This window comes from Oratosquilla oratoria, chromosome 13 (genome assembly GCF_046742065.1).
Source record: "Oratosquilla oratoria isolate Oo_2021 chromosome 13, ASM4674206v1, whole genome shotgun sequence".
Classification (NCBI taxonomy): domain Eukaryota; kingdom Metazoa; phylum Arthropoda; class Malacostraca; order Stomatopoda; family Squillidae; genus Oratosquilla; species Oratosquilla oratoria.
In genome coordinates, this window is record NC_134789.1 from 44,001,793 (window position 1) to 44,026,387 (window position 24,595).

At 42.7% G+C, this 24,595-nt stretch overlaps 1 protein-coding gene across 5 annotated transcripts in view; it reads left to right on the forward strand.

Moving 5' to 3' along the window:
• Positions 1–19,359, forward strand: part of LOC143032417 (uncharacterized) — a 229,565-nt gene extending 210,206 nt beyond the window's left edge. For 2 of the 5 annotated variants that reach the window (XM_076197162.1, XM_076197164.1), the window contains exons 2-7: positions 14,184–15,126; positions 15,244–15,400; positions 15,779–16,841; positions 17,380–17,517; positions 17,617–17,736; positions 17,851–19,359. In XM_076197162.1, the coding sequence (XP_076053277.1) occupies positions 14,184–15,126; positions 15,244–15,400; positions 15,779–16,841; positions 17,380–17,517; positions 17,617–17,736; positions 17,851–18,146 (2,717 nt within the window). In that variant the 3' untranslated portion in view covers positions 18,147–19,359. Of the gene's footprint in view, positions 1–806; positions 1,957–5,307; positions 5,375–14,183; positions 15,127–15,243; positions 15,401–15,778; positions 16,842–16,989; positions 17,027–17,379; positions 17,518–17,616; positions 17,737–17,850 lie in introns of those variants that run through there. The other 3 variants (XM_076197161.1, XM_076197163.1, XM_076197165.1) reach the window with 3 other exon arrangements.
• The last annotated feature ends 5,236 nt before the right edge of the window (positions 19,360–24,595 follow it).

Sequence of the window (24,595 nt, forward strand, 5' to 3'; positions counted from 1 at the left end):
CCACGAGCATAGCTCCCCTTCCCGCAAAATACAACAAGGTAAATACACACACACACTTGCTCAAGGGAGATAGCACGCGCACATTGTGTTTACCTGATTGCGGCGTACAGGAAAGGAGTTACGCTCATGAGGTTGTGTCTGCATGTGTGCTTGCGTGCGTGCGTGTTGACTTAATTATAGTACACAGAAAAGGAACAACACTTGTGGGTTCTGTATGTGTCTGCGTATTTCTGTGTGTGTGTGTGTGTGTGTGTGTGTGTGTGTGTGTGTGTGTGTGTGTGTGTGTGTGATAATGGAATAATAATGAACGGTTTGTTGAGTTAACAGTGATGCAGTGTATGTGTGTGATTCACTTTGGTCTTTGGAACACGTATTGGACTCGTGACCGACAGCTATTTCTCTCCCGGAAGAGAGCTCAGAGCTCGTATGACCGATCCATGGGTAATGATGTGACCTTACACTTACACACATACCCAACTCCCCGCCCACGAGAATCGGAGTAACGGCTCGAAGTGCAGCGATGCTGAAATTATTTCAGCCCTGGGCAGGATTCGAACCCGGACTCTACCAACCGCGCCACCGAGTTGTGTGTGTGTGTGTGTGTGTGTGTGTGTGTGAGTGAATGCGTGTATGTGCACTTGAGGCTAGCTGTGGCATTCTTGCCGGCTACGACAACAGGAGGAAGAGGAGGGAGGGAGGAAGAGGAGAGAGGGACGAGGGAGGGAGAGTGGGAGGAGTAGGAGGCAGCGGCGGTGGCGGCGGCAGCAGCAGCAGCAGAAGAGGAAGGGGTGGAGGAGCGTAGTGGGGAGTGTAAAACTGTGGATGAGTCGGGACTTAGTTAGTCAGTGTTGTCCGGGCGCTAGAGTAGGCTGCGTTACAGCCGCGCCCGTGACTTGGTCCACGCGTTACTTGCAGTTTGCCCAATAACCTCTTCCTTCACCTCCTTCTTCTCCTCCTCTTCCTCCTCCTCCACCCCTTCCTCCTCCTACTCCCCGTACTCCTCATTCTCATCCTCTCCCTCCACCACCAACACATCTTCTCCCCGATACGCCGCCGTTGACCGACGTACGTAGGTCAGCAGTCAAGGGCTTTCGTTCAAACCAGGATCTAGTCAGCCGCATACGGCAGCAGGTCAAGCTAGTGCGAGCAAATAGCTGAAGAAGAGGCGTTGCCCCAAGTCACAATTACACATCAGCAATGCCCTCGACGGCTGTTGGTCTGCCCCCAAGTGCCGCTACTCCTCTTACCCCCCCACTCTCGATTTGGACTCTGGTAGTAGCAGCAAGAGTTGCGGCAACTGAAGCTTCCTCCTCCGTCTGTGTTAGAACCTGACCCGAGCCAGGCAGGCAAGCAGCCAGCCAGCAAGGTGGCAAGCAAGGTCATCGTGTCTGTGATAGAAAGGCGTTGATGTACTGCATGGTGCTGCGTCACAGTGCGGGTCTTCTACTGGTGTTATACTCGGAGACGTCGACGTTTCTTTGAGTGTTAAAGAGTTTATACATTCATGTAGCAGTTTATTTGATTTCTGTCCAAAGTTTATATAGATATCTACATATATATATTAAAAAGATAAGCTGAACATCGAACTGGAGAGTGCCAAAACGATCCCCCTTTCAGTTCTGTTCGGGGATTAGTTCAAACAAGTTGCAGAACAGATGAGTTAAACCCAGACGGACGTGTTGTAATTCAGTGGACCTTACAGGTCGTACGTCAAAGTGGATAGTTTCACAGAAGAGATGTTTTGGCCAATACTAATTATTGCAAGGACTGTGATTTCGATACAGAAGTGTGTCAACGACGCTAGTAGTTCGTAAGTGAGACTGGATAAGTAAATAAATAAATAAAAAACTGTGATAGTAAGTTTAGAAGCCATGGGACTTAAAGAACCGGAACCCGAAGAAAGGAGATGGAGCCATCCCCCCAAGAAAAAGTGGATACAGTACTACATGGCTGTAGGTAAGATTGACAGGCAACCACACTCACATAGTAGTAGGCTACAGTGTGTTGAGATTTGCTGGTCTTTTGGGGGAGAGAGAGTGAGGGAGGGAGAGATATAAGAAAAGGCCTTGTCACAAAGTTCTTGTTGGGTTGGAGTCACTATAGAGTTGCATCAAAGTGTGAACAAATCCTCCCTAGCTTTGTTACGTGCTACGCTGTAATCGTGACGTATGTCAAATTGCAGGAATGCAACCTCGCTCAAAAAGGCACAGATATGATCTGTCACCAACGAGAAGACCCCCCCTTAAAAAAGTAATAATAATAATAGTCACGAAATGAAAATATTTAGATTGACAATTTAATGGAAAGTTAACTAAGTCACCCCCATGGAAATTTGATTAAAGTACTCACACACACACATTGTTTATATATATATATATATATATATATATATATATATATATATATATATATATATATATATATATATATATATGGGTTCTTAAAACTATATGATTGGGTTTAAAATTTGGAGTAATCACATTGGCAGGATCGAGAGAATACGAATAACAAACACCAAAATTATTAGTTTTCTATATACTTGCATGAATTTATGGAACAAATTTCATGAAAATATGATACAGACCAACATTAACGAATTTAGGCGACAAAACCGAAGAGTGGTAACAAAGAATCGGGATGTGAGCATAAGTAAATAACCACACACACGTACGCATGCGCTTACACACATGTATAATTACATATATGTGTCATACCTACCAGAGATTATCGCAGCGAGCTCCCTGGTGACGACACCTACTCAACCAATCGGCAGTGAGCTGTGTAACCAATCACGACCCTTTGCCAGACGGTGTTCGTTTTTACGAAGGTTACAGGCACGTATGTGATAACGTACCGCCAGGTATTTTAAGCATTGTTATATATATATATATATATATATATATATATATATATATATATATATATATATATATATACACACACACACACACACACACACACACACACACACACACACACACACACACAATTACGTTCAACGAACCCCAACTTCGAACCCACTTGACATAAACATGGTCGCTAACCGTAACAAATGTCTCAATCAATTTTCATAGTAAGTCTGCTGAATTTACTTCTAGACCGCAAGTAGGGTTGATTTAAGGCGATCCACAAGAAACTGCCATGTCCTTTACATAGGGCACGCTTTTGTAGGATCCAATATTTTAAGATGAGGTCATCAAATATTTTCATTGTCGAGTATGAGGAATGCAGATGTGTTTGAATTAGTTTGTTATCATAAGACAGGCACAGATACTGGAGACGCCAGGGATACTGAAGCTGCATTAACTAGTCACAGGAATACCTGTGTATTTCAGTTTCACACGTCTTGGTTTTGGGGGTCTGTGTAAGCCCTCCGTTTACAATGGGTTGTGTCAACGGTGTTGTCGGTGCAGCAAAGTGGTTCTGGTCCTTCACTTGTAGTGTTGGTTGTGGTCCACATGATTGGTGAGATATTAGAGGATGCCTTCCTCATGAAAAGAAAAACCGCGCACGCGCGCGCGCGAACACATAGGCACGAAAAGGAAACTCCATTTTCCAGTGGCTAAGACGAAAATAGCCCCAGCCTTACCTTAAGGTCTGAAGAGGCTACCTGCACATGACAGGTTGACACGTGGTAGAGTGTGCGTGCGTGTGTCTATTTGTATTTACCAAATTACAGTAAATGAATGTGTGTGCGTGCGTGTGCATATATATATAATATTCATTACGCGCAGGAGGACGATCTTGTAGAACTTTTCTATTTTCAGATAACTATAAAATATTGAAAAATTTTGGGAAATTTTGGCCTGGAAAGAGTTGAAATGAATTTGTTATTTGGTGGAAGCGTTTCATGAAACGGGGAGTAGGAAAACAAAGGGTCAGAAATAAATATGGGTTTGAATTTTTTAATTTCTTCGAGATGGAGGCGGCCCATGTTGAGTAAGAAAGCATAGGCAACTTTTATATGAGGAAACGGAGAAATAACTGGAACGATTTAAAGCAGGTGAAAAGGAAAATTAAACAAGAGAATCGGGTGCAGTGGTAGAGAATAAACATCAGAGACAAGACAGAAGAAAACGAAGCGGACGAAGGACTAGAAATCTTTCGACAATGAAGTAAAGTACTTTGTTTTTCGTAAATAAATTGTATAAGTTGTATTAGAAATGACTTATGGATTACATATTTCATTTATAGTATTTTATTGTTTTTTGATGAGTAAGATGTGTAGATATGTTAGAAGTAGTGTGAATTGATAGAATTTTGTGTTGTTGGCTAGGGAAGGGATACGAATTTAAACAGGATCTCGTATGATTTGTTGAGTTGACTAGGAAAAAATCTGAACGCCAATTCATATTACAAAATACTTCTATTTTAATTTCTATTTTTCAGGATTGAGGAAATAATCGTAGGAATCAAAGTTCGTTGAGAATTTGAATACTAGTTCAAGCGGAGGGTGTGGGTGAGGGAAGGAGTGGAGCAGATCAAATCCACGCAGGTGCGTTTGTTATGTGGATTGGTGGGGGTATCGTGTAGCTGAGGGTGTAGTGAACACCTCATATACATTAGGTAACTCGCACGATGACTGTAATCCTAGTGTTCCCAAGATCGTCTAGATGTGCCACAGAGGACTAAAGAATTAATATTATACCCCAGAATTTATACGATGTGTTCTACATTAACTGACGAAAAAAGAAAAATTATGTCGAGCTCACAGAATCCATGACATAATCCTATATGGTCATAATCCCACATCTAAAATCCCGTTGCTCAAAGTCCCACACCTAACCAAACCAATTAACCGAGACCTATTTTCACTAATAAATTTATCAAACAAAAGTATACGTTAACATAAATATGGTATATATTCGTACTTTAAACTCCCAGGGATATTAAAATATGTGGGGGTTTTGATCGCTATGTGTGGGATTATGAACAATGGAGTATTGACAATGGGATTTTGTGCGTACAGAGAGCTCACACCACCTCCCGTGTATTTCACTTATCTGTTATTCAATTATAGGAGCTCACTTTAAGCTCCGTTTTCTCTCTAAGCCCAATTTTAATTCTATTCTTTCATATTGTATTAAAGTTATTCCATTGGTATGTAGTTAATCGTAGGCCTCCAGAAGTAATTACCAATGTATGATATATATTCGTAACTGTACTTCAGTGCCATGACGTCATCACGTCTTCGTATTCGTCATAGCCCATGGAACTCGGAGCCGTTCGAATCATGGTCCTGAAGATGGTCAATTGTTATTTCATTTTATTTTTTCTTGCCATGTCTTTTTCTTGCTGGGCTTCAACCATCAACATTTACCCATGACCCCCTTCCACCACACCAACGTTGCACTTGTCAAAAAAAAAAAAAAAAGTAAGTAATCTTAATTTTCATATACGTTTAGAGTTGTATCCACTTATCACCCAAGATTTGCCCATCACAGACGCCCTAGGTGGGTTGGGTGGGACGACTCCCGTTAAGAACTACTTGTTCTTACCAAAGGCGATTGTCACGTCCGACAATGCATATTACGAGTATGGTCAGTGGATTCGATGTTTTCATTAATTATTCTTATTAGGTCCTGCTCGTTGCTCAGTCTCTTCAAGGTCATCATCTCTACTTGTGATCTACGTGTTTCGTACTGTTACTTGGCCCTCATTACACAGCAACCACATTGAACTTCATGTGTCACTTCTTTTTTTCATTCCGGTATCCCGTTTCCTAGAAGTCTTCCATTTTAAGAGTTAACCTAGACATCCACCGTCATCTAGAACCATTCTCTCTATCTCTCTCCTTCAGAACAAAGTAAGCACTGTGCTCTCGTAGTGAGGTCATTCAGGTTTATTCATTTGCCCAGTTATCCCCCCTGTTCCATGTAGCAATCACGTTACAATTTTCACTCATAACTATACACGTTTTCCTAGTGTCACATTGCCCATTTATAAAGTTATCTGTTGTAGATCATAAGATTAAGCAATACACCCATGAGTTATTCGTGGGCCAATCTGGTTACAATAGAATTGTGAATCTCCTGCAAAAGACCTGAGTAACGAAATAATTGAGTCTTGCTATTTGCTCGGTCACTGTCTTCATGTTTTTTTTTTTGTTTTGTTTTTTGTCGTACTTCAGGCCAAAATATTCATCGTCTGCCATGTTTTTTTTTTAATCTTGCACCACAAACTTCTAAAGGATGAAAATTGACACTAAGACCATTCCCCTCTAGATATTGACACTGGCAAACGATAAACATAGTGGGCAAGAGACTTAAGTTTGCTAGAAATTAAAGCTTGTGTTGTTGATAGATATATGTGCTGAAAGTTAACGAGTCGGGGTAAGAAATTTAAGTCTCTCCCAAGACATATATAGGGTTGGTAAATTTGTGAGTGGTAAACTTGCCAGAAAAGAAATGTTATTGAAATTAGATAACACGAAATCCAGTTCCTTGAGCGATTAGGTGAAGTTTAAATTCGTTTTGATAGAGCATTTCGATTTTGAGTGGTACTTGCCATTTAATATCGGTTGCTCTTGGACTTGACATCTTTGGCACATCATTCTTGTTAATTTTTAATGGGGAGGGAAGGAATATGATTAAATTCCGTTATTGATATAGGAAATATCCAGATTTGCTTGATGCGAGAAAACCGTCTTGGGTTACCACCAATTTGATTTCCTTGCAGGAGACTGTCCTTTATCCCAAAATCCTTGTTAACCTTGGTTCCCCCACCCACCCACCTCTGCGCACCGAAAGAGTTTAAACAACTCGATCAATAGGTTTGTTTTGGCTTGCTTATAACTTTTTTCAGCCAAAGAAATTCCCTGCGTAGGCAAATGGTTTATTTAAGTGTATATTATAGATTTGAATTCGTTTCAAGATTGTTTTCTATTGGTTCCAGGAACATGTACTAGATAATGTTGGGCTAGGTGTTGTAGAAGTTTGAATAATTTTAATAGCAAAAGTATGCCCAACATAATCAAAATTGCATGTTGTGTATAAATGAAAACGTACAATGTATCACTAGAAAAAAGGATACATGTAAATGCATCCAGATCATGTAACGCTGTTGGTAGGTTAACTGTATTAACATTGGTTTTCTTGATATTATAAATTAAATCGTGCTTTGGGTTTATACGTAACATTTTAAAACAGGTCCGGAGTAGACTACGATACCATGACGTCATAGCCTAAGGTAGCCCTGCTTACCGCTAATCAACATACTTGAATGGTTGCTTTGGTTCGTTTTTGTTGAATCCGCATAAGCCGTATAGTGGAACCTGCAATGTTTTCTTTTTCTCACACTGTATAATGCAGCTGATGTTCAACAGCAGTCGTACATCTGGCATCGCCGCCCCATAATGAATCCGTTGTAATTGAGCGTGTGCATCGACGTGTTCACACACTTGCTCACGTCCGCCCGCCAAGGTAAACAACCGAAGGAGCGTCGGTGCTGCCTTCACCTTGCACGTTTCCTTAAGCTTGGATGTCTACTCTCCCTTAGCGATGATTTGACTGTGATGGGGTTTGTGAAGTGCACTTAGCTGGTACCAAGTGCATTGACTTGCCTCTACGGGTTCCGTGTCGCATTCGCTTTTTCTTGCTCTGTCTGTCTCTGTCTTTTGGTGTAGCATTTGGTCTGGTAGTTGACCAGCCCGACACTCACCTTCATTGACAAATGCATACAATATTTAGAACTCAGGGTACCTGTTGTATTTTGTTTGTATTTACATCTAAACATACGCCAGTTAGGTTGTGTACAGCCTCTCAGCTTGACACACCCAGCCCTATGTAATATTCATGATAACTTTACTAACACAACATTTGGAAGAGTAGCATTGTCTATAATCACGAATTGTTTCAGCAGTACACAAACTATTGTAAAGACTTTTTAATCCCGAATTTCTCTCCGATTCCCAGCAGTCCTGTTACCTACCTCGAGATTCCATGCACATACGGCATAGATGACGTATTCGGCCGTAACTACGTGCCACCTGGCATAGGCAGCTCACCTTTTCCATGCCCCCCCCCACAAAAAAAAAAAAAAAAAATCCTGGTGTGGCGCGCGGCCGGTCCGACATAGTTCTGACCAAGCCGAGAGCCTGAGGGCTAGCCACCTGCTCGTCAGTACTACTACCTGCTTGTACGTGGTGTGTGGCGTGACCCCTTACCCTCCCTCCCTTCCTCCCTCCCAAGCTGCACGTCTCGTCCTTCCTAACCCACCCACTTTGGCTGCCACGGTGATGTTGGAAAGCTGTGCTAGTATTCGCAATGATCTCTGACTTGACTGGCTACACACATTTTCTTATCGGTTTCATGAAGATTGCAAAGGTCCAGACGCCTTCGCATGCATGCGTGCGTGCACACGCGCTCTGTGTACGAATTGAAGTTAAATGCAGGGGGAGGGGCATACGTTAATAATTAGGTAAAGGCTGGGTTAGTGCTTGCTAGTGTTTACGTAAGATCCTTCACGACTATAGAGTGCACATGAAGTGAGCATGCGACAGTTGCCATTTTTGTAACGTGGAATAGACAATAGGTGGAATGGATGAAGAGGTTGGCGACCAGACCACAATGCAGTGTCATTGGCATAGCCGTTAATGCGAAGGGTGTACATGTGCCATTAGGTTTGTCTCCATTACATGCTATTACGAAAACATTGAAAACTATTCGAGAGAACTCTCAAGGATGAATGTCTTCCTTGTATATGTATATTCGCCTGAGAGTACTTGGACCTGCAAACCTGATACGGGCCAACTGCTCTGGACCCCCCCCCTCCCCTTTGTGGAAAATACTTGCATAATATATTTTTCAATTGTTGCAAGTATAGCTCCTCGTTGTAGATCTTTTTTCGTTTATATATATATATATATATATATATATATATATATATATATATATATTACCTTTGAATCTTGTAGGTTACCATTAACCTAGTGTTAAACTAGGAATAATTTGAATACATGGTGTTGGAAAGTCTTGGGCGCTTGGCTGATCCCAAATTTACACTATGGACGGTGTTGTGCGAATAGACTGTGTCGACTTCTGCTGCATAAACTCCAGAGGGTCTAGTTGTTTAATGTATTTTCTTTACTTATTATATAAATGATACGTTTATTCGTGTATTTATTATTTATTCTATGAGAGAGAAGGGGCTCAAGGGGCACCGACGTTGTGGTGTTCTGACGTATACTCTGGCTGCTCGGAAGCCTTGCAAGGCCAAGGACAGGTGGTATTGCATACCTGTGTGCTGCAGGAGCTATGCTACTCAGTACTTCATAGAAACGTATAAAGATAGAGCTTTACTTGTTGGGGACAGAATGTGAGCCTGCATCCATAGACACCCTTAAGGTCAAAATGTTACACATGAATATTAAAGTGCTATCAAAGTTATTGTTTCGTACGTGTTTCATGAAAGTCGTGCTAGGACTTCTGACAGACGAGATTAAATTAATTTTAATCGTGTACAAGTTACATTGATATGATTTATTTGTTTGCGATATCCTATACTTTTTACTCGGTTTCCATGAATACGGAGGCAGATATTGTAATGATTGAGTGTGTGTGTTTGATATCCGTTGCTACTACCACCAAGCATTTACAAGCTGATATTCACGTGCTCTGTTGATAAGTCTCGCTTGTAGGGACAAAGTCTCGGTTACGTCAACACACTGATGGGGTTGCTTCACATGTCATGCAAGCTCGACTCAAGATGGACGCAATTTTTGTCCGTTAGTGGTTGGGAAGCCAAGACGTGCACGAAGATTACGATTTTTAGGGGGGAGGGCGCATTGGGCTAGTCCGACCGAACTCTGCTTAACCTGCACATATAAAATAAGTCGGACGATCTACCTTGAAATAAATCACTGCCGCCACATGAATGATTTAAATGTGGAAGTGATGACCAATGTTACTTCTACGAGGTGGTGGAACACGGCGTTCCAGTGGGTTCCGACAGCCACTGAATTTAACGCTCAATTGCAAGAGAAGGTTGTATTTTACCCCATCACTAATCTGTTTTGCTGGCCTGAACAGAATTCAGTGCTAGAAGTGGCGTTAAGATCGACAATTGTTATTTTTTTTGTGTGTGGGTTGTATGCTTTCTTTTTTACGGTGTAGTGTCTTCGTTTCCTACGTCACTGTTATGACCCTCCCCCCCTTTCTTATTGACAGCCAATGACGTCAGAAGGGAATGGGAGTGTTGGGGGCGTCTGCTGGTGGAAAAGGCATTTCGTCGTGTCTGCTTCGAATAACAGGGTGTTCATTAGAAATCTGTGAAGCAAGAGTATTAGATAACGCTGAATAGAACGGTGAGGATGGTGATAAAAACTTGACGGCCAAGCAGACAAATGAACGTGTGGAGGAAGAGGAGGGGAGAGGAGGTCTTGTGGTGCCGCGTCACGGCGCTGGGCTTGAAGGTCTCACACGCACATGTACAAATATGTCTGCATACACAGCGCACGCCAGGTTACACGTGTTTGGTCCACACGCGCATGCAACATCTTTGTCTGGTACGACCAGGGTTAAGGGGGGGGGTATTAACAACCTCTTATTATTCATGTATTCGCATCACGGTTGTTGACGAAATGGCAACAACCATGAAGCCAGGATTTGATTGGCGCTAACGGTGATGATGCTGATACTGAAGAATTTCTCCTTGAAAGGCGAGACGCTGGTTCTGACGTCATACAATGAGGGCCTGTGTTTTGCTTCATGGCACTCTACTGCGGTCCATCATCTCTGTTACTTAAGTTGGCCACATGGCCTAAGTAAGTTCACTTCTTGGCCTCTCTGTCCTCGAAGCCTTTCGCAATGCTGTCCATAACCAGTTTCGCTCGGGCCTTTCATAACCGTGTAGTATATAATTTATTCTGGTTGCCAGCAAGGTATTAATTCGTTTTCATGTATTGAAATTTAGATATCCTCGTATCATTGCGGAGGGATCAAAATATATTTTCTGTTGTATGCATGAACACCTCTATATAAAGTGAATCTGTTCACCATTCGTTAGGCAAAGTTTGCCCATGGAACCACTCCCACCCCCAACCCACCATGTACCCTCCCTCTCGTGCGTCATTTTGGAGACTTATCCCCACCATCTAGCTAAAGAAACCGGTAGCCAACTATCCCAAGACTGCACCCATCACTTTATGCATGTCCACAGCAGTCTCACCATACTCATGTGTATCGTACTAGAAAAATTTAATGTATTCTCTACACCCTCGCACCCGTGTGCAACCACTACCCGTCCAACTCGACGCGACGAGTGCCTGGTGGTGGGCCGGTGGCTGTGGCCGTCTGCTCCCCCCTAACGCCCAACCCCACCCTCCTGCTCCTGCTACCCTTCACCCGCCCCACCGTACATGTTTAGCTCTCGACCAGTCAGCCGAGCATTAGTTTTGGTACATACGTAGACGTGACGTCTAGCATACCGTGGGAATTAAAAAAAAAAGGGGGGGGGCAAATACGAAATTAATTTAATTTCCGTGCACTCCTTTGGTGTACGTCATCTAAGTTCATTTCTGAAATCCTGCTTGGCAACCAAACTGATCACATTTAAACGCCTGGCTTACGGATACTGTTTCACGACTACTTCTAGTGCGTTAGCCTAAAGCCACTTATTACCACCTCACCCACTCATAGAAGCTTGACAAATATGACTTGCAGCTGTGTTCCATCGAAAACGAGTAGGAACTAAATGTAAAAACGTATATTGTTACGGGCTAAGTTTACAGATATTGGTAGCGAAAAGGTATCTATCCGTTATGTTCTCAGAATAGGAAAGGGTATTGACAAACACAACACGTAAGTGTGAATGTTACGTTTCATGGCAGGCTGAGAAAATGATTAGAGGGACGTGTGGGGTCGAGTTGTGATGCCGTTGTAGATGTGGCAACGTCTCCACGTGTGCAGGTTACATAAAAGGACTGCGCGCTCACCTCCACGCTGTTCGCCCCGCCCCCTGGTGCACACGTCACAGTCTCTCCACCCAACAACCTACACGCTTCCTTCCCCTCCCCCTACCCCCCCCCCTCTCTCTCTCTCTCTCTCTCTCTCTCTCTCTCTCTCTCTCTCTCTCTCTCTCTCTCTCTCTCTCTCTCTCTCTCTCTCTCTCTCTCTCTCTCTCTCTCTCTCTCACATACACGTACACACACCTGGTGCAGGGGTTAGAGTTCTCGCCTGCCACTCCGGCGGTCCGGGTTCGAATCCCGCCTAGGGCTGAAATAATTTCAGTAACGCTGCGCTGCGGGTTGTTACTCCAACTCGTGGGCGGGGAGATGTATGTGTGCGTGTAAGGTCATACGAGCTCTGAGCTCTCATCCGGGAGGTTAATAACTGTCGATCACGAGTCCAACACGTGATCAAGACTTGTGAATCACACACACACACACACTGACGACCCCCACCCCCAATCCCTGTTTATCCCTTCCCCTCGCATCATCACTCATCCATGCCCTCATTTCAACTTCATATTCTTCCACCTGTGCATCCCAAGCGGTGTGCAGAAACGAGGTCGGTGGTACGAAGATTAAAGTAATAAAAAAGAATGGACGGAAGGTGTCTCGCTTGTAGCACTTGCTGTATCTGGTACAGAGCCGTGGCGCGCCTCCGCTTCGACCCCTTTACAAAGTCACACATGTATTACTCGTTATCATGGTTATGTTTTTTCTTTTGGTAGTAGTTCGCTGTTGTTGTGGTAATGTGACTATTGTTAGGTAAATAAAATGCATTGCCGGGAGCTCCGTATCCTTCTCGTAAGTGCGCAGAACAAGAACATAAGTTTGAAGGCTCGAGGTGCAAATACTCTCAGTACAAGTGAAATGCTATTTACTTAATTATCTATTATTCATGTCATTGTGGCGTCCTGGCGGGTTTGATTAAATATTTGCGTGGCCTTAAATGTCGCCAGCCGAGGAAACAACCCAAAGCTTGTCTTGATTTACAATAGTTATTGACATACAATTATTCCATTCGCCTTATCTTGACGGGTTATTGATTATTGCTGTTGTTGCTATGTATAGAATGCGAGGAATATGTAACGGAAAAATATTACGTTAATGAAAGGAAGTTATTTTTCGAAGTCATCAGTCATAAATGAATATTCACTCAATGTGAGGTGAGCTCACTTAGGAGGCGCTTAATAAAGACCAAAGTCGTCACCATTGCCCGATGTGCCTGGACTTCTTGCACTAGTAAAAATCACGAGCAGGCACTGGATTTGAACATGGGTCAGTAAATGTACATCTTGGACGAACGCGACGAGACCCAGTCTATTTTTACTTAACTTTTTTTTTTTTATCTAATTTGGTCGAACTCCATATTTGTCTTCATAGTTCTGCATGAGAATGTATTTGTGTACATGTAACCGCGTATGTGTATTTGTGCATGAGTGTTTAACTAGTTACAAGAGCAATTTGGAATCTGCTCTTATCTTTTCCATTGGTTTAAACTAAAACAGCAATTTGAATTGATTGATTACAGAGAATATACGCAAATTACCAATCACTGGTTATGCTAATGAAATCGATTATGCTCAATATTTTTTCATGCCTTATAGGTGTTTAACCAGTCTTTGATTCGAAATTATCTCTTACTCATTTATTACGTATACCAGTGGAAAGAAAAATCCCATTTCTGTTTCTTTCATGTCGCCATTTCAAAGGGGACAATGTAAATCTATTTGCAAGACAAACGTTAGTTGGAAATATTCTTTCAACCAACCCATCGATATCCACAGCCCCGAGGGGCTGACGCACGGTCTCCAAACTAAGCCAAAAGTCTTTTTCTGTTAATTTCAATTTCCTCCACCATTTTACTAGAGCTAGCGACTGCTGCTTATCCCACGCTAACACAGACAAATCCAACATATCTTTCGATCTATGGGAGGGCACAAGTACCTTTGCCAGACTGTGGGGCTGCAGGTTCCCAGTATTGAAATTCGAAGCAACAATTGTTGTTGTTATTGTTTCAGTATTTTTTTTTTCTAAGTGTGTGCTTACTATGAGGAATGTGAAGTAAAACACGGGTGGGTGCTGGCAAAAGTCTTTGTAATACCCAGAGTGTAATGAGAAGGAACTGATGCAGGGATATTGTATGAAATAAGGTCAGAAGGGAGGGGTATTTGTCATTAGTTGAAGATGATAGTGACTGAAACGAGGATGAAACTAATGTGTTGTTTTTATGTTACAGGTGGCGAAAAGGGCGATGGCGTGAACGGTACCCAAGAGGAGTTTGGCTACACGCAACGGTCTAAGGCGGGGGGCGGCGACCCCTTCCATCCCAAGCCATTGGTGTCGCATCTGCCCCCCGCCCCCAACCATCAACATCATCACCATAATCATCACCAACATCATCAACATCATCATCATCAACAACAACAACAGCAACAACAATCACCCCAGCAGGTGCAACCGAGCCAACCACCTCCACGCAATGCTGCACCAGTACCGCCGGATCTTCGAGGGGGATTGGTCCGTGGAGCCGTTGCCCCACCGGCCACGACCACAGCAATCCCCTCCGCCGCCATTACCAGCAATGTTAACCATCATGAACCAACCAGACGGATCGGCATTCACCATACCAATCAGCCGCATCCGTATCATAATACAAGTCATCATCACATATCACCTCGAGGAATGCGTTCCCCGACGACTACAACTACCCCATCCATATCGTTACCCTCCTCGCCACAGTCAAGATCGCCGCCGCCCCCGGGACACAGCGAAGGCAGCAGCAGTAGCAGTAGTAGTAGTAGCAGCAGCAGTAACAGCAGTAGGACCGTTCAGGCCAAAGGAAGCGTGTCACCCTTGGGGCTCGTGAGCGCTTTCCAAGGAGCAACGTTTTCACCGCCATCACCTCCGTATGGCGGCGTGCGTTCTTCACCGGAAGGCTTAATCACCACGGCTTCGCCTGGCACGCCAAGGCACACCTTTGACTCCCTTACAGCAGCTACAACGGCTGCTGGAGTGCAGCAGCAGCAGCAACAACAACAGCACCTGTCCAGTGGTTTAGCTCGTCTGAACGGATCGAGTAAAGGGTTTACCCATGGGGGAGGAATGGTGTCAGGTTCATCTTCTCCTTCGCCGCATGACTGTGCTCTTAAACTTGACGACGCCAACAAGAAGCGATCTGGGTAAGACACCCATGAATCTTGAAGTGTAATGTTGATTACAGTCAACTTTGTGTACTACACTGTGCTTGTAGCTGCTTATTGCATCTATTTGGTCACGGTTACACCATTGTCTTGCAGAAATACACCGTCCAGGGAGGTGCACAACAAGTTAGAGAAACATCGAAGAGCACACCTGAAGGAATGCTTTGAGACACTGCGTCGGCAGTTGCCAAGTATGGACGATAAGAAAATTTCCAACCAAACTATCCTTAAGGCAGCACATCGCTACATACAGGTAACTTATCCACATTCGGTTGACCATATTGTCAATGTTATTATTTTTATATTCTTTTATATACAAGTTTTGATATTTCAATTTTATTTTTACTGTTCCTCAACATGTCTTAATCTTTCCAAAAAATGATTTGAACATCTACTTTTGGTGTAAAAGGTGTACTAGTTTGAAAACTATAATTTTGAGATTCATGATATCCCCCTAACTTTTTTATCATTGACCTTTTGCATTGTAATATCACAGAGTATTATTGACGTGGAGGATGTCATCATAGCTGAGGTATCAGCAGGTGCACATACAACATGTTTTATATGTAATTGGAGTCAATATGTGCTAGAAATTAAGTTGATGTATACTAAAATATTTTTTAATCTTCAGACACTGAAGCGGAAAGAGCGCGAATATGAACATGAGATGGAGCGACTAGCACGAGAAAAGATTGCCCACCAGCAACAATTATCAGCACTAAAGAAAGAGCTGTCTGCTCGTTGGGACCACATTGACTTTAATGCTCTACTGCCAGACATGGCAGCCTTGGAACAGCAGCGTGATAAAGAGACAAAATCCACAACCACAGCTTCAGAACAGCCTGATCTGTACATGGATGATGAAGACACACGTGATGCTTCACCTCCTGCACCCCCCACTCCCTCACATCATCAACACCAACTCCTTCAGCAGCAACCGCTAGTTACAGAAGTGCGGAGCACCCATCACCATACTGCCGTCCGCGACCACACACCAGATCGTGGTATCTACAGCAGCAGCATTGCCACCAGTATGAGTAGCAGTAATAGTTGTAGTAGTAGCAGTCTCAGTAGCCTGGGTGCACCTGGAATGGCTGCAGTATCCATTGCTCCAGTTACAGCACCCAGGGCTTTCCCTGACCCAAACCAACCTCTCAACTTGTCCACCTCAACAATGTGTGAGCTGACAACAGCCACCACCACGCCACGTTCATCACCACGGCCCACCACACTTCATCGTGCCTCACCTGGTACTACATCCCCACGACATGAGAATGGTAATGCATCCCTGCATGCTTCTCCACATTATAGCTCATATGCATCCAGTCCACATGTGGACCAGGATGAGACTTGGTCTTCTGTGGCCATGGCTAGCACATCCACTACTACACCTACTTCCACCACTGCTGCTGTGGCTCCAGTCTCACGCCGCATTCTCCAAACCACCGTGGATCATCCACAATCTGTTGTTGCACCTGCAACCTCAGGAGAAGCAGGACCACTGATTGGCACAACAAGTAGTTTGCAGCTTCCAGCACAATTGGTTGCAGGAGGTGTACACCTGAATGGTGCCCCAGGAGGTTTACTTGGTCAGCCAGCTATTCATGTTATTACTCCAGAGGGTTACAAGCTCCTACCGGCAGACCATACCAACACGACATCCAAGCCTGTAACCATTACCCTAGCACAGCCAGGTATGTTAATGATTCACTGATATTCTGATGTGGAATCATGTTCATTTTTATGAATTGTAACTTCCTTAACATTTTATTTCATAGGATATTAAAGTCACAAGTGAATGAGTAGATGTATTTTCTTCCCCTATTCTCACAATGGGAGCAGACAACCAGCAACTGCTCTTCTCTTCTTCTTCTTATAAGTCAGTGATATATAACAATCCGGTACTCTCCCTCCCTCCCTCTCTCCCACCTCTCCTTCCTTTCCTTCCCCTTACTCTTTTCTATTCTTCACATTTTACTGTATAATCTTTCCCACAAACAACCATCCTTTGAAATTAGTCCCACCCTCCCCATTCCTTAGGTTTTGGGTACTGGATAACCTGCTAATGATGACTTGAGTTAGTGATTGCCTTCATGTGGAAATCCACTGTAGATAAACACATATTTACCTTCAGATTTAATGATGAAATATTATTTCTAGAGATTAGCATAAGACTGTTGCATGAATATGGTTTATTGAGTTAGAGTTCAATGGCTTATTCTTGTATTATAGAAGCTGTTGACAGCAGTGGAGGTGATGGTGAAGAGGGAAAAGTTGGAGGAGGTACACACATGCTGATGGTCAAAAATGGTGTATCTGCACTACATCTTGCTGTTCCCTCTACTGCAAGGACATTGCCACAGCCACAAGGTAAATATAGGGGGGAAAAAAATTCAGTTGAAATCTCCAGTTGATATGAAAAGTTTGTGCATCCATGTACCGATTGTCAATGTTTTGATTTTTGTGCAGGTACAGGAGTGACAAGCATTCCCCTCAATCTTAGTGTAGGCAGTGCAACACCAGGCAGTGTGAAAGCAACACAGGGTGCATCAATCTTGCCCTCGTATATACCAACTACACATGCCAATGGTGAGTTTGGCTTGTTGTGATAGTGTTTTAACTTGTCTGCTCATATATTAAAAGACGATAGTGTTTTACTACTATTTCACAGTCTCTGTGACATTTATTCTATTTCTTTTCTAGGTGTGACCCAGCTGGTTTCTGGACTTGGGGGTGTGGGTGGCACCACAGCTCTCGTATCAGGAATTGGGGGTTCTTTGATGGCAGCACCTCTGGTGGTGTCACAGGCTCAGCGTGTGGTGGTGCCAAGTGTGGCTACTTGTGCATCAGCAATGGGAGGAAGTGGAAAGGTGATGAAGGCCTCACTTGTGCCAGCTCACTATGCCACATCTCTTGGTAGCCTTGTTAAGCCTGTTGTCATGGTGTCTGCAGCAGCAGCGGCCCAGGCCGTCCCAGTGTCATCAGGTGCCAAACCGTGATGGTCAAGCCCTTCGGCCTTTGTGCCCTGACAATCCCTTCAGAGTACAAGCCTTACCCTGCCCCGTGTTGCTACTGCTACTCATCATACATCACTGCTACCAAAGTTTGCACTTCCCATAGCAGCAGCCATGTCACCACCAAAGGCACCAGGTGGTAAATGAGCATGATGTCTGCCATAGGCATGATACCCATGGTGGGCATGACAGGTGTGGGTGTGGAGGAAAATAGCTGTATGCTCAGTCTTGTTACAAAGCATTTCATGAACTAATTCATTGTATATTTTCATTCAAGAGGTGTTTTATGATTTACCTTTGATGTTACTTCTGTATAGTGTAACTGTATCAGTGAACTGTTAGTGAGCATTGATGTCTTTGTAACAAGGAACAGAGTTTTAGCCTTGTTTTTATCAAATAATTTATTGAGAAGCAATCAGCCTTTATGCTTAAGGCTCATCATAAACTTTTCATGGAGAGAAATATGCGTGGTGGGTCATCCCATCCACTTCTGTGATAAGCTGCGAGGCGGTGGCTACTGCAAGCTATCTCCTTCCCCTAGCCCTCATGCTGTGCCTTGTACCGCCCTACTACTGACAGGCATCATGAAGGCTTAGCAAGGCAAGGTGGAGGCTGGCCTCGCCAAGCAGCAGTTGGTCATTGTTGTAGTGTGAAGCCACAACTGCATAAAGTAGTGTGTGGCACAAAGCTGCCCTAAGCTGCCCTGCTCAACACGGTGTCACCACCATATCAGTGTTGCGCTCAGAACAAACTGTACATATATGTCTTGCTAACATGTTGTTGGTGTTGTTGTTATAATTGTTGTATATCTATGATGCTTGTCCTGTGTATGTATGCATTCATGACCATATGATCCCTTTAAAGTCTATGTATGTGTATATGAATTAGGTGTTTGCATACGTAGTATGCTTTTTATGAATACAAGGTTAAATTGTCGCTCCATATGGGAGTGTTGAAGCATTGACCCGCCAACATCAGGTCCATGAAACAAGCAGGGCGTGGTCCTCATGGTCTTGCCAGGTACCTTGCATTACATTGATTAGTAATGTGAGCTATGTGTAGCCAAGCCTGACCTGCATGGTGGCTTGGTTCAGATCTCAGGATGGATGTGTCAAGACAGAGCCTCTGTCTTGATACACACCGCAGTGCAAAACCAGCTACACCAGCCCGTTCACCATTAATAAACATGTTCAAGTTATGTATTTCTTTGTACTTTTTACCTCCTTCATACACCCTTGTTCAGAGTACAAGTACAAACTAGAAAACAAATTTTAGTAGAGCCATAACTATTATGAGTAAAAATTTGAATAAAAAAAATGGAAAAGGCTTATGACAGGGTAGACGGTGAGGCACTGTGCAAGAGGAGAAAGTTGAAGGTAAAGGTGGGTAAAAATAAAGTGATGAGATGTGCAAGGAGAGAGGATGGCAGATATTTGGAAGTGAGTATTAAAGGAGAGAGGCTGGAGAAAGTGGATCTTTAGGTACTTGGGGTTGCATGTGGCAGGAAATGGAGGAGTGTAGATTGAGAGAAAAGCCTTGGGAGATTAAAAAGTGTAATGAGATAAAGACATTTGGGAATGGGTGCAGCACTGTATGGGTCAGAGACATGGAACATAAAAGAGGAAGAGTTTAAATGTGTTTGAGATGAAATGTCTAAGAAGTATGGTAGGGGTTATAAGGTTGGATAAGTGAGAAGGAGATGGGAGATTGGGTTGATGAAAGTAACGGGTGGTTTGGATACATGAAAAGAAGGAATGAAGAAGAGGGTGATGTTTGTTGAGGAAGGAAGGGAGAAGGCAGAAGTGAGTGGAGAATGGTTGTGTATGGATGATGATGTGATGCACAGAAGGGAATGGGTGAAGGATGAGGGGGTTAGGGAGTGGTTATGTATGAATGATATTTTGATGCAGCCTGAAGGGATTTCTCCCCCTTTCCAATGTTCCTGCATGAGGGGTGGTCACTGATGAAATGAAGAGGCCTTGCTGTGGACATGCTGTGTCTTTCTACATTACTTCTGACACAGGGCAATGGATGAGAAACAGTGATGGCTTGTCATCTAGGAGCCAAGATTAGAGGGAGGGAGGGGTGGAAATAAGCCTTTTGACTTTGTCTACCTCCCTTGTACAGGGGAAAAAGCCCTTGGTATATGTATATATGTACAAATGAATATGTGAAGCCCTTTATGCCCTAACTATATGAATTGAAAGCAATGACTGTTAAAATTTGTGTGCACTGTACATACTTTTAAAAAACTAAAAAACAACACAATTTTCATATTGCGAGCCCGGCACACTAGACCAGTAATTTATATCGGTTATTGTAATTAGCAGCATATGATAACTTATTCACACCACCACTAAATGAAGAGAAAAGAATATTTGTATGATAATTTTGAGCTTTTGGCCACTTGCAACAATTGGTCAATAAGTTTTCTTTTTGGTCGGAGACACATGGCCCCCCAGGAGAGAAGACACAGCCACTGGTTGTACCCACAAATTACTCAGTGAAAAGATTTTGTGTTGCTATATGGAAAGAGTGAGTGTAGGACTATGTCCTTTAAAGTGATCTGTGCCTTATGTTTCTATAAGGCCTCTAATGTGTTGGCTGAAAATCATATGTATCAAAAGTGTGGTCCAGTATTCTAGGGTTCCTATCAAGTGGGAGAGACCAACCATTTAATGTGACTGTTGGCTGCCTCTTTGATTTGTGGTAGCTCAAGGAAAGCATTTCTGCTGATGATCTCTAGGAGGAAGCTGGCATCTTTAGTCTTGGCCATAGTTCTAGCTTGACAACTTTGATTTGTGTGTTTATACAACAAATTGCTAGTACCAGTGATGTAATTCAAACAATCACATTCAGAGGGACCTGAGTTCAAAGTTACATAACAGCTGGGCCTGATTGCTTGTATTGATATGTTGTGTGGTTCAGGTGAAAGTTATGAGTGTTCAAGCAAAATGTTGATTTTTTTCTTGTATACAATTGGTTGCACTTGTGTGATGTAATGAAATGAATGAGTTGGGTTGAGGATCCTTGCATAGAACTGTGTATCTATCATTTTCATAAGATGTTCTATGGGGAGGATTTTGGTTTCAGCATGCTGATGGGGAAGGATTACTAAAACAATACCAACAGCGTAGGTCTGACTACAGAAACAACCTACCTTAGATACAACCATCAAATAGAACAACATTCTAAGTTTAACATACAAGGGGGGTAGCCAAAAAGAAAAAGGCACAAAATCAATCCCACCCATTCCACCCCTGAATACACTCCACACCCCTCCACCCTCCCTCTTATCTTAGTACCTCCTGAATGACGGGTCATCCCTGCACCTTGTCCACTGCCCTGGGTCAGAAGCAGTGTCGCAAGACACAGCACATCCACAGCTAGGCCGCTTCATTAAATCGGCGACCCCCCCTCTCCGTCCCCCCATTGCATAAAATGAGAGGACGGGGAGAAATCCCTTCAGGCTGCGTCAAATTTTGCTCACACATACTACCTCCACCCGCCCATTCCACCTCATGCTATCACAACATCATCCGTATACAACCATTCTCCATTCACCCCTGTCTTCTGTCCTCTCCCGTCCTTCCTCAACAGACATTCCCCTCTTCCCCAAAGCCCCCTTCACCCCATCCATCCACCTCATCCTAGGACGTCCCCTCATGTTTAAAAAAGAATTAAATGACACTAACTGAGTTGATAGTTGGTACGCAACAGAGCTGTGGATCATTGTTGAAGCATGAAATTGATGATTCCAACTTGGAGAAGTCTGGGGAAAAAAATTGTGTATATATATATATATATATATATTCATATATATACGTATATATATATATATATATACATATATATATATATATATATATATATATATATATGTGTGTGTGTGTGTGTGTGTTTCGTATCGCTCAGGATAAGAAATCAAAGAAGTGTGGTATCTGAAAGTGTTTACATTACCAAGTATTATTTTTACATAACATGGCTAATTTAGAAGGATTTTCACCCATTTAGGCACGTGTTCCTAAAGTAGTGCCTCAATACCCATAGGGGGTATCGAATCCCGTTCTTCGGGGTATCTATAAAGATATTACAGAGGAAATATTAAATCAATTATTTCATTTATAATTATGCTTTAGTTATCTTTTCACTGAAAATTAAAAGAAAAAAGTCCCGATATTTCAGCTGTTTTTTTTTACAGTGTTTCTCTCTCTCTCTCTTTTTTTCTAAAGAAATCAAAAGTTGAAAGTCGAGAGCAGTAGTGTAATAATGGAGAGGGGTTATCAGTTTAACCTGGAGTTGAACTCTAGGGTATCTGGGCTGAAAAAAACTTAAGGAACCACTGCATTAAGGTATGTAACCTCATTAAAGAAATTTACCAGGATGAAACTTAGGCTAAAACAGGAGGAACGTGTTAGGATGTAAGTAGTGACGGTTATTAAAAAAATAATATCTTGTTAGAAGACTTAGTTGTGTCTTATTGGGACTGAAAAATCTAAAGCATGAAATACAAGTATTTTTTCTATTCAGATCATAATTTAGTTATAAAAAGCAAAATAGAATAAGCCGTCTAGACAATGAAAAATATTCCTCTTCTTTCTTCTATTCACTTACATATTTATTCTTGCAAATATCTGAAGCACAAAATTTAATTTCTTCAGTCAGGCCAAATTTCTCAACGAAAGGTGCTTATTATAGATCTCAAGTAGTACTTTATAAGTTTAATTTTTTTCTTATATCAACACTTAGAGGAACAGTCAAACAAATGCTGAGAAGAATGGCAATATTGGAAACTTGGTTTCCAATATGAGCTTTTGGATGGACAATAAACGTTGAAAGGCAGACCGAACATCGGGGGCAAAACACATCTCTTCCACTAAGGCCAAGAAAGGAAGAAATCGAAGCAAATAAGATATTAAAATAAATAAATAAATAAATAAATAAATAATAAAAATAATGAAAATCATCCAGTGCAATTGCCGAGGCGCAATCAGAGGCCCGTAAATTCCATTAAACAATCCAAGCGAAAGTCTTGGCGTGATTTTATTTCGACAATTAACATGCACACCCCTCTAACGCAGATTTGGTCAGCCTTCCGAAGAATTGACGGCAAACATGCACCTACCATAAAGACTTAGACCATAGGAACCACATTTGTAGATACACCCACCGACATCACAAACATAATAGCAGATACATTTACACAAACAAGCAACATTCCTACACCGTAAACAAAGACTGGACAGCCACTGGTTTTCTGTACACATATACACCACGAATTCAACACTCCCTTCCAACTACACGAGTTTTAAACAGGCTTTAAGCTCGTATGTTGCAGGTATGAGATGCTGCAACATCTAAATTCAATATCGCTCAACAAATTACTGGAACTGTACAACAAAAGTTGGATTAAACATAACTTCCCAGAAACATGGAGGCATGCCCACGTCATACCTATTCTCAAAAAGGGAAATAACCCAGAGTCCTTCCTCTTATCGCCCTATAGCGCTTACCAACTGCTTATGCAAAGTATTAGAACGTATGGTCAATAACAGATTTAAATTCATTTTCGAATCTCAAGATTTAATAGTTCCTGCCCAATGTGGTTTCAGGAGAAATCGAAGTAGTCTCGACCATTTGGTCAGCTTAGAACATGATATCCTTTCAAGTTTCGAGAGGAAAGATTTCCTTGTAGCTTGTTTCCTAGATTTAGAAACAGCCTACGACATGCGATCTCCATGGGGACATCCTCTTCCACATGTGTAGGCACACGTAGTGGAAGCTCTGGGATAGTCGGGGAAGGAAGTTGCGAGTGCGCGGTTTGTTTGGTACGTGGGCAGAGATTTTTGTCCTTATCCGAGTGTTTGCTTACAGTTTGTGTTTCAAAGGTTCTGTACGTTTTCTTAACCGCAGAAGCATAGGAAGTTACTCCGGAGGAATTAGTTGGGATAACTTGTCTTTCCATCACACGATTCCGTGCTTCGTAGAGATGTCACAAGTTGCTTTCTCGGTACTAATTTCTTTTTCTATTTTGAAGGTGGGACAATCTCAGGAGGTGGATGCATGCTTGTTGTTAGAGGGGCAGTTGACACATTGAAACACATTTGCAGAGCAGGCATCTGTAGGATGTTCGCCTGCACACTTACCGCATAAAACTTAGCAAGGTGACCATATTTAAAACACTTGTTACAGCGCAAAGGGTTGGGGACATATGGTCGTACTTTGACATGGTCGGGAGGGTTGTGGAGTTGAAAGAAAGGATAATAAGGGGCGTGTTCACTCGCATTTTCTTTTCCTGGTCCAGTAGAATCTCTTCGTTTTTCATTTCTTCGAGGATGTCAGACTCGTCCATGATCATCAAGTCTCTGCAGTGTTACTCCTCTGCAGGAATTGAGTGACCTAGAGAGGGAGGCAACAACATCGAAGGTATGAAA